General features: G+C 36.2%; 1 protein-coding gene and 1 long non-coding RNA gene across 2 annotated transcripts in view; one reads left to right on the forward strand and one right to left on the reverse strand.

The window, feature by feature from the left end:
- The first annotated feature begins 570 nt into the window (after positions 1-570).
- Positions 571-1,484, forward strand: LOC107692899 (monocyte chemotactic protein 1B-like). The gene is made up of 4 exons (XM_016492112.1): positions 571-696; positions 863-962; positions 1,071-1,148; positions 1,263-1,484. The coding sequence occupies exons 1-4, from the start codon at positions 618-620 to the stop codon at positions 1,303-1,305; spliced, it is 300 nt and encodes a 99-aa protein (XP_016347598.1). The 5' UTR covers positions 571-617; the 3' UTR covers positions 1,306-1,484.
- A 3,694-nt stretch (positions 1,485-5,178) lies between these two features.
- LOC107692909 (uncharacterized) overlaps positions 5,179-11,139 on the reverse strand; it is a 20,732-nt gene continuing 14,771 nt past the window's right edge. Inside the window, exon 3 of the long non-coding RNA XR_001634690.1 lies at positions 5,179-6,140. This is a non-coding gene — a long non-coding RNA (uncharacterized LOC107692909). The remainder of the gene's footprint in view (positions 6,141-11,139) is intronic.

Genomic DNA, 11,139 nt, shown 5'->3' on the forward strand with positions numbered 1-11,139 from the left:
TATAATATAATATAATATAATATAATATAATATAATATAATATAATATAATATAATATAATATAATATAATCAACAGTAATGACAATACAGTCAAAGTACAGAAGTATTAAACTATGTCACACACCCTTTGGTGTTTTCATTCATCTAATTTAATATTACATAGCATAAAGCTATTTATGTCATAGCATTCTTTAGCAAATTTTTGGTTCTGAATTTTTCCTTTGTTCTAATGACCTTCAATTTGTACTTAAGGCCTCCTGGAGTTTCCAACATTGTTTCTATTAATTTAGCAGTAGGAAACAATTGAAATATGTTGATGGTTCACTCTCTCTTTCAGGGAAGTAAACATTAAAACTCTGTGCTTTCCCTCAAGCTGACTTTTCCTCTGTATTCTTCCTTGTTGCACCTGTTTGACTGACAGGTCAGATAAGATCTCACTGTGGCTAAATTTGTTTGGTTTGTACACATGTACTTCTGTTTACGTATGCACGGAAAACCCTGACTCGGGTGTTTCCACGTCCACCCTATAAAAAAGCTAGAGTCTCATTGCACGCTCTCACAATTGGCACATTTCTTTTCTGACTCTGAGAATCTCACACACACAGACACACAGACGATGACTCGAATTTCAGCTACCGTGATCGTACTTATGGTTGCAGCTCTTAGTGTACTACGTACAGATGCCTCTGCTTTGTGTAAGTACATTTCTTTATTTCTTTCCAAAACGTAATAAGTGTTTTGTTTCTCAGAGACACTGTTATGTGGAAAATGTTTTTAAAATCTGAGGTTCATAATGTGAAGATATTTTTCTAATGTCTAAATAAAGTTACAAAAAAACCTAAACTTTAATTGTGCTTACAGCATGTTGCAGGAAGTATACCAAAGGAATAATATCAATGGCATTTATCAAAGGATATTCCATTCAGACCATGACAAGAAACTGCCACATTGATGCTGTCATGTAAGAATAAGATGCCTTCTACATATATGGTGCATTATGTATTGATTGACTATATGTGTTATGACTGATTCCTCGAGAAAAAAAAACTAACCAACACTTACCTCACAGATTCCACACATACAGAGGCAAGAACATTTGCACAGACCCCACCAAAGCCTGGGTGATGGAAAATATCCGTAAGCTGAGGTAAGCTTGCAGATATGTGATTGCTGTGGATAAATAAAAACAAATGAACACAGATGAACTGAACAGCCTTGAAATGAAAGCTAATGACTCTGTTATCTCTTTTCTGTTCTTTAGGGAGAAAGTGCAAGTAATCAGCAGAAAACATTCAAGGGTCTAATTGTACAACTACTGTGCCTAAACAGATGTTACTACAAGAATAATTCTTCATGGAGGAGGATCTATTTCTTTATGAAATTTGCATATTTACTCTGCATATTTGTATATGCATGTTATTTTATACTGTTTGTTTGTTTGCTTTTTTAATTCAATGCATTAAAATTCATTTTCTATGTAAAGAGAAAACTTGCCTTTTGTATTGAAATGATGTTCGTATACCTCAAACTTTATTCAATTAAATTAAAAAAAAAATTGAATAATAATAATAATAATAATAATAATAATTATAATAGTGCGTGTACACACACACACACACACACACACACATATATAAAACTGAAAATTAATGTAATTAAATGTAACAAACTTGCATATAATAATTATTCATAATTCACAATTTCACACACGCACACACATACATAGCCTATATATCTGAACAATAATACAAATAATTTTAAAAAAGAATCCTTATCGAATTATAGAATATATATTTATATACAAATACGATGGGTTTCAAAACAATATCAGTAAAATAACTGCATATTAGAAGATGTAGAGCACAGCTTTAATTTGAGTTAAAGTTGTGCTTAATGATTAACTAGATTTACCCTGTGATACACATAAAGTGCATAGACTGAAAGAACAGAGACATTTTCTGTGATAGAATAAAATGAGGTGAGTTGAATAATTTGCTGTGATTGGTCAGAGAAAGAGCGAGAGTTCATAAGATGCCAGAAAGGCTTTAGGACAGAAATTCCCCATAGGCTACTTACTTCAGCTCTGGGAAATTACCTTAATGATGTCACCTATGAGGGAGGACTGGAATGCAGAATAACGTCTCTCTGGTTTAAATTAACATACCTTGAAAGACATCTGTCAAATTAATACTCATTGACACATGCATTGTTCTTCTCATGTGTGGCGAGCTTCACTCAATAATTACCATCTGCAGAGCCATCCTGTGCGTCAGGACAGCAGCGGCAGGCCGGAGGGTAGGGAAGATTACAGCCTTTTTAAGAAGAGGTCAAGTGCTGGGTTGGGGTTAGGCATTCGTTATGGTGGAGTTTATAGTCGTAGTGAAGTAAAAAAAGATGAAATACCCCTAAGATCCACATGGTGTCGCCCTCCTCTATATTTCATTGACCTAAACCAGCGACTGTAGCCTCATCCTTAGCATATGAGAGATCAATAATAACAACAAGAACAACAAATCTATAATAAACACAGTTGTTACTTTAATATACTCTCTCTATAACTGCAAAGTTTATCAGGTCTTTCTTACTTCCTTTCTCAATATGAATGGCTGCTGAGTATACAAATAGATGCAAGGTGCTCAAAATGATAGCCTAAATAAACAGATAAACGGAAAAGAAGATCTGATTATGATGGGAAAGTCTAGCAGATTTTGCCTACTGTAAAAAATTTAAAAAAAGAAAGAACGAGGAAGAAAGACATAATTCCCTGCAAATTGACCGGACCGGAGTAAATCATACTGTTTGTGTTTAGAAACAACAACAGGTGCAGCCAAAATATAAATGTTAGCCTTAAAGGGATAGTTCACCCACAAATACAAATTTTGTCATCATTTATACTCACCCTCGTGATGATCTAAACCCTTATGCTTGTATTTCTTCTGTGGAACATATACGAAGAAAACTGGAAGATTACACTGAATGGCTACTGAAGCTTTCAAACTTACAAATGAACACAAAAGTATCATTAAAGTATCATTTTTTAATCCCTTTCAGAAGGAGAAGATGCAACACTCACTCTGTATGAAAAGACAGTTTCATATAGTATTAAAAACATCTTGAAGTTGTATTCTGATGTCTGATGTAGGACTTGCAAACAGCCGAAGCGTTTCAATTATTTTAATGGAATAATTTTCCGAATACTGATAGAGAAAAACTACAAAATTCTTTTAATTTCCCACTTTTTCATAAGTATCTCTTTGGCATTTCAGAGCACTGAACACAGTAAAGTTGAAGAACACATTATTTACTCTTTTTAGGGACCACTCTCTATTTTACAGCATCCCCCAAATGAATTTTTGGCTGCTTCTAGGGACAATTTTTAAGCCATTTTGTCCCCAAAATTACAACCACACACTTCCTGCAGCTGAGTGGTTTAATTACCAGCCATGCTCTCCAGTCAAGCCATGCCTGGCAATGACATCGTTGCCTCGGTCCTCTCTGCACTGCTGCACACACAGAGGACTTCCTGCTGAATAATGGAGAAATACACATTCCTAAACACCCACGCACACAAACAGGAACTCGGCAACAAAACAGCTCCACTGCCCAGCTCTAATCTTTCCTTTTATGCAATCACACGCTGAATGGCAAACTTCCCCCGGCACATGAACTCATACACGTATGAATCTAATTGCTGTTCATATTAGCCAAAACTCTTTAGATAATGAGCTAAGATCACAATTTCAGAGTTTCAGTGTTGAAATCTTGGGTCACGCACTGTGACTAAAGCATATTGCTTATTTAAAAAAAAAAAAAGGGATTGGCCTAAGGAATGCAATGTGTCCTGCCTTCCTGAAATAAATACATAAAGCTGCCCTTGTCAAGCTATTTAATGGGGCCTTTAAAGAATACACTACCACTGAGAATAACTCAGACAGACAGTGTCGTTCTGCATTATGTTTGATTATTTCATCTACAGCTCCAGGCTAGGAGGTTTGATCCCAGAGCTGTGGATCTGACGACCACTGTAGCCGTGTTCTCACAGACCTGTGCAAGAAACTGACTCGTTTAGGGCTCGAAAACAACCGTAAAATCCTAATAGCTGAGTTTATTGAGCTGACTCATGACAAGAGTTATTACAACATAGGTGTCGATACAACTTTATCTTCACAGCATTGTGAATTTCATTGTGCTCTGTGGGTTATAAACTAATAAAATTACAAAACCAAACCGGAGCTATAATTCTCAGGGAATTCCTTGTGTTCACTCAGCTTATTTTAAGAATGGGCCACTTTGCTCTCATAGATGTACACAAAGGGATTATTGCTGCTCATCCTAAAAGGTCAGCCAATCATTGCCCTCAATTTTTAGGGGTAAGGTTCAGATTGGGGCCTAAAACAAACATTATTTTCAACCAATACCATAGTACTTACAGTAATGAATAATCATTAAGTTCGCATAATGTGGTATATTTGCATGGTACTTAAATACAATACATTAACACTACTATGATGAATGTCTAACAATCCATGAGAGTATCATATCCAAAACATGATAGTACCATATTTTACATTTAATATAAGGGTTTATTTAAGATGACGAATAACAACCATTATATTTTCCTCAATAAGGAAAAAAACTACATCTACAAAGAGATTTTTTGCAGAACCATGGGCAATGTCATTTTTTACCGGGAATTCTGCAGTTAAACATTATTATTTTAAGAATAAGTTGAATTAATGTGGGCCGTTGGCTTCAACAAAATCATATATCACCGATTAATAATATCGGTGCTCAAAGTATGTATGTTTTTTTGAAGGTTTAAGTTATCATTAAAAAACAATTCCCCTATGGAGAAAATGTATGGGATTTCCACTTCCAGATCCCACCCGTTGCATTCCATTGGACTGACATTGTCACCTGATTAATATTCATGTGCCAAGCTCATAAGGTTTAGAATGCATTAACCTCACCCACCTTTCAGAGTTAGATGTATGCTTGGTTGATATTATGGTTCTTGGTGTTGACAGAATGTTGTACTTTGGTAAAATCATATTTCGCATGCTGCTCCATGCTGTTAGTCGTGCTTAAGCACTGGTTTTAAAAAGAGAATCTTCTCCATAACAAGACAAGACAACAAACACTGAAAATCAGGACAAAGACGCAGTGCACCACTGAGATTTTATTATTCAGACATTTTATTCAGGTCATGTTCCACTGAGAACATGGAAGAATGAAAGGTAGTCAAAGAAAGAGACAGAAGGAGGCAGAAAGACAGACGGGATTAGACAATGACTGTGTCATTGTGTTTCGGTATCTGGAGATTTTAAAACCGAAGCTTCTTTCTTTGATGTCTTCGATGGAGACGCATATATACGCTACATGTCTCATGTACATAAACTAAAAAGTTACACAAACTCACACCACATACACTTGCAAGCGCACACCAAACAGACACACAGCTGACAGAGAGGACAGTATTCAGCAGCAAGTGCCATTTTAGGCTCATTTCAGGCTGCAGTGAACACAGTATGTAATTTGAGAGACAAAACAGCCAAATGAGAAGAACATCTAAATGATTATACATTCATCCTCCATTTCCTTCTATCCGCTCCACACACACACACACACACACACACACACACACACACACACGCAACCACCAATTAGATGCAGGAGGAAGCAGTCAGTGCGGCTGCTTCTATTTGCGTCTTCCTTGAAGAACTCCAGATCCGTGAGGATGAGAGCAGGAGAAGAAAGGAAAAGAAAAGCTGATCTCTGCTGTACTGGCGTAGAGTGTGATGTATGCTGGCATGACAGGCTGGAATCTGGGCCATAGTTACATTCATTGTTCAGAGAGCTGTTACACAATTAACCCACCGACAGCAATGAATGTTGATTATGACCTTTGAAGAAATGAAGTCATCTATAGAGGTGGGCGTGTCTGGGCTGAAGAGGGCGTGGCCTCAGGGCCCACTCAACGGTCGATGGTTTTTCTATGTCAAAAACTCACCGACAGCGTTGAATGTTCAACAAGACCAGCAAGAGGGTGGGAAAGACCAAAATATTTCATTCAAACCATGGGCTTCTGTATCCTCAGAACCTTCAAGAAGAACCTTCACCATGCTGAGCCGAGTGTCTGCTAGAAGATAAAATGAGAATATGAGCAAGGAATTCAAAATAAGAAAAACTATAATATAATAAAATAAAATGTTCAAAAGTTTGGGAACAGTACAATTTTTTTAAAGAAATTCATATTTGTATTTAGCTAAGGATGCAAAAGTTTAAAAGTGACAGTGACATTTATAATGTAGCAAAAGATTTCTGTTTCAAATAAACGCTGTTCTTTCACACTTATTCATCAAAGAATCCTGGGGGAAAAGTATCACAGTTTCTACAAAAATATTACGCTGTACAACTTGTTAACATTGGTAATAAGAATTGTTATTTGAGCCAAATCAGCAAATTAATTATTCTAATAATTACTGATTTCTGAAGGATCATGTGACATAAAAAAAAACGGGAGTAATGGCTTCTAAAAATTCAGTTTTGCCATCACAAAAATCAATGACATTTTAAAATACTGTATATTAAAATATAAAACCGTTACAGTATTACAGACAATATTACAGACTATTTATTTATCGATAACGGGAGTAATGGCTTCTAAAAATTCAGTTTTGCCATCACAAAAATAAATGACATTTTAAAATACTGTATAGTAAAATATAAAACCGTTACAGTATTACAGACAATATTACAGACTATTTATTTATCGATCTTGAACAACCCTAATTAAAGCCATGGCTAAAAACGGGACAAGATTAAGCTCCTGTCAAAAAAGAATAAACAGAATAAAAATGTGCAATCATATTAAAATGGATCTTAAATCCTAATAAAGCTCCAGAAGAACTGTTGTAGAGTACCTTCCTACACAAAACCAAAATCTATTGAGAAAATGCTCTGCAAGTCAAATAAAATCTCATCATAAAAGAATAAAAAGTGATGTTCTGGAAAGCATGTCATTGCAGAGGGTATTTTTTAAATAATTTCAGATCATTTTCTTTATTTCAAACAAATATTAAAGTTTACCTCTCTCACACACATTCTTTATTTTCAGACAAAAGGCGGTGATCTGATTTGCACTAAATCCAAACTCTTCAACCAAATCGCTCTACCATTTCAAACACAATGGACAATGAATTCACACACACACCGCACCACCTCTTCAGACGACCATGGGGGGCAAAAGGGTTTCCTGTGGCAACAGCAGTGTGAGGGAGGGATGTGATAATCCAGGGGGATTGTGGGTAAAGTGGATGTAAATAGTGGGGTCCCCTGTCAACCCAGATACATTATCACTAGACAGAACACAGACACAGACTATATACTACCCGAAATGAAAGGGAAGTCTAGTTTATATTGCATCCCCAAAACGTTGCTCTGGTGGTGTTCTCATGCAAATTTAGGATATTATCAGTTATTTATCAGGATATTTGTATGAATTTCATACATTTGTGTGATCAGTGTGTACCCAGTATTATAGAATATACAGTAGCATGCAAACACATATAATGCAACCCATGCCATTAAAATACTCCATACAACATTTATCGCTCAGGTTGTTCATGAAGATCCTTGTCAGTCTTTCATACACCTGAATAAACCTGGTCAGTATAACAGATTTGCTTACATTTGTTTACAAGTTATGTTAACCTTACAAGTTATGTTTACACAGGCAGAAATTTTTATTTTTTTAAGACCAATTAATTTGAGTGAACCAATTAGCTTATTCTGTTTTAAGAAAAATTATTCACTAGTAATTATGTAGTGCTGGATGTCTGATTGATTTTAGTGAATTGATTAGTGAACCAAAGTTATGTTCCTACAGACAGAAAAATCTAATTTTTTGGCCTATCCAACTCAAAAGTATTTAGTTTTTAACAATTTATGAAAGATATTGTGCTGGGGTAGATCAATTCAGTAAATCAACTTGCTTGTTCTGTTAAAAAAAAACATTTACTTATTCCTAAATAGTGATAAGTTTGCCTGATTCATTTTAAGTGAATGGATTAGCAAAATAGACAGAGATCCTAAATAGATAGAGTTTTCGGCCTATCTATTTAGTTTTTTTTTTTATATAAATATTGTGCTCAGCTCATTTTTGTGAATCAATTAGCTTGTGCTGTTTTAATTATTCACTGATTAATATGTAGTGCTGGAACACCTGATTCATTTTAATGAATCGATTAGTGACCCAAGTTCACACAAGCAGAAAAATCAAAAATTTTGGCCCATCCAATTCAAATCTATTTCGTTTTTAACTATTTTAATAGGAAAAAATACAAGAAATCTAATTTGTACAAGTCTGATCCAAACCACCTTCCAGAGATCTGAAATATGTCAGAATCTTACATTTTTTATCATTTTTAATTGTTCAAAATCCCCCCATAAATTCTCTTACGTCAAGTTTAAATAAAAAAAGGGAAATGTGGTTTCAGAATTTTGGACCCCACTGTATTTGCACAACACACTATCATTAAAAATACACACTCACTCCAACTCACCCTTAGTCCCATAGCAGTTTGTCCTTTAGTGTGAATCAACACCTTTGCAAAAACACCAGAGCTGTAGTGTAGCTTTCAATTCTTTATTTGTCCTAAGAGTACTTAAGGTGGTCTGAAGTAGTCCAACTTCACAAAGAGAGAGAGAAAGAATGTGCCTTCCTATATACGCATGTGTCTGATATATAGTCCATAATGGCTTTCAGACGTGGTGGTCTGATCTTAACGTGGACTGTGGATGTGGCCTTTTTCAGTGCGTCTCCTTGTGGTCTTCCACAAAATTTGGGGTGGGGGAATGGGGGGTGGGAGGGGGCCCCTGTTTTAGCTCTTAAAATACCCTGCATCAAGCCGTGGTCGGGCAGCTTGTCTATCAGCGCTGATTACACATCGCTGCCGCTGCGGACAGGAGGTAATCAGGAACACGTTCACCCCTGATGTGTCTCACAACGCTTCCGTCCTCTACAGCCACCTGTGGTTTCCACCTCTGTGGACGTGTCTTTACTGTGAGAGAGGAAAACTAGATGATGTCCTAGGATTTCCTCTTTTTCATGCCAGAGCTGAGGAGAACTAATCAAACTAATAAAACTGAAATGAAGAGTAATTAAATGGAAATGAATAGAAATAGAAACTAAACAGAAATGAAGGGAAACTAAATTTTCAGTAGCGGGAGAGGAGTTCAACTGTTTTCAACACAGTGACTCTTTTCACAATAACAAGCTACTTTTTCTAACTCGCTCATATGAATCGGTTCTTTCGGTTAAAACAATGGTTTACTGGGAAGTCTGATTCATTTTAGTAAATCATTTGTTTGCTCAGTTCAAACAAATTGATTGATAGATGTGCTGGGGAGATCAATTCATTTTAGTGAATCACTTTGTTGCTCTGTTTTAAAACATGATTCACTGATTGATAAGTAGTACTGGGAAGTCCAGTTCCTTTTTTAACAAATTGATTTGTTTTTTTGTTACGTTCAAACAAATAATTAATTGATAGGTGTTGTGCAAGGCAGATCAATTCATTCTACTGAATCAATTTGTTCTGTTTTAAAAAATTATCTACTGATTGATAAGTAGTTCTGGGATGTCTGATTCATTTTAATGAACGGATTTGTTTGTTCAGTTCAAGAAAATTATTCACTGATAGATGTTGTGATAGAACTCAATTTGTTTGTTCTATTTTTTATAAAAAATTCACTGATTGATAAGTAGTGCTGGGAAGTCTGATACATTTGAACAAAACAATTGGTTGGTTCAGTTGTTCAAACGAGTTATCGTTTGTTCTAATTGGTTTGTTCAAATGAGTCACTGATTTTATTAGCTTTTTGGTGGCATTTAGTGTACATTTACCTTTTCAAGGTTACCCTATCATCAGTCATTATACAAAAATATTTTACTACAGAATGTCGTGACTGACCAATCAGAATCAAGTATTCCATTGTGATGGCGTCTCTCTTGCCTTTGCTGTGCTGTGAAAGATCACTGAAGACAAGGCGCTCTTTTGAAGTTGTGCAGCTGTTTCGGTGAGATGCGCCGCTGGACAGTGACGGCATGCCAGACGGTCTGATGAGATGAAAGTGAAGCTTCCCTGATTCTCCACAGCTATGTTCTCACAGTGCCGCAGGTGCCATTTGGTTCAACTTGTAAGTTGGAAATGAAGTAGGGGGCTGGAAAACCAGTTAACCCAATCAGCCCTCGCTAGGAAACAATGCAAAGAGAAGCTCAAATGAAGAGAATTAGCTAAATGAATGGCTGTGCTTCTTGGAAACGAAGACTGAAAATAATTCTATATCCTATAAGTAATATGCTGATTTGTCAATCAAGGCACTGAGCAGTCAAATATTTTTGTATAACGACCGCTAGTCTATATATTTCAGTTTAGCAGTCATTATCCCACAATTAATCCTTTCAGCCTAATACAAAAACATTTTGCTTTAGGATCTTGATAGCCATTTTGAGGTGTATTATGAGATTCATTTTCAGTTGAATTTTCACCAGCCATTACTCCAGTCTTCAGGGTCACATGAATCTTCAGAAATCATTCTAATATGCTGATCTGGTGCTGCACATTTATTATTATTATCAGTGTTGAAAACTGTTGACACTTTTGAATGGTAGTGTAACCGTTTGAGGGGCTTCTAACCACAGTTGTGCCAGCTAAACAGTAAAATGTGTCATATTGTCAAATTCTAGGCATTTAACCAAGAGGAAAACAGTTCAAGTGCTCAGGCTATCTGAGTTCACTGCCTCTGAAGCTTGTTTTAGTTTTTAGCTCAAAAAGGTAAACCCCAGATAAACCTTTGACCCCAAAACCTTTAGGAATGCAGCCCCGAGTCGCTGGTTGCATTGTTCCAATAACCCCCATAGGAGAGAGTGTGTATGCATGCATTAGTGCAGGGGTTTTCAACCTGTGGGGCGCACCAGCACCTGTCAAGGGGGGCGCCAGCATCAGTTAATTCAGAGACATTCCTTTGAGGATTTATGAATATGAGTTAGCAAATCTTTAGCCATCCACTAGGGGGCAATCTGACTCCCACTGCTAGTCGACAGTTAGAGCAGAGTTGGCTCGAGTATCAGTCAC

The sequence above is a fragment of the Sinocyclocheilus anshuiensis genome, unplaced genomic scaffold (assembly GCF_001515605.1).
Source record: "Sinocyclocheilus anshuiensis isolate Anshui unplaced genomic scaffold, SAMN03320099.WGS_v1.1 scaffold1155, whole genome shotgun sequence".
Lineage (NCBI taxonomy): Eukaryota > Metazoa > Chordata > Actinopteri > Cypriniformes > Cyprinidae > Sinocyclocheilus > Sinocyclocheilus anshuiensis.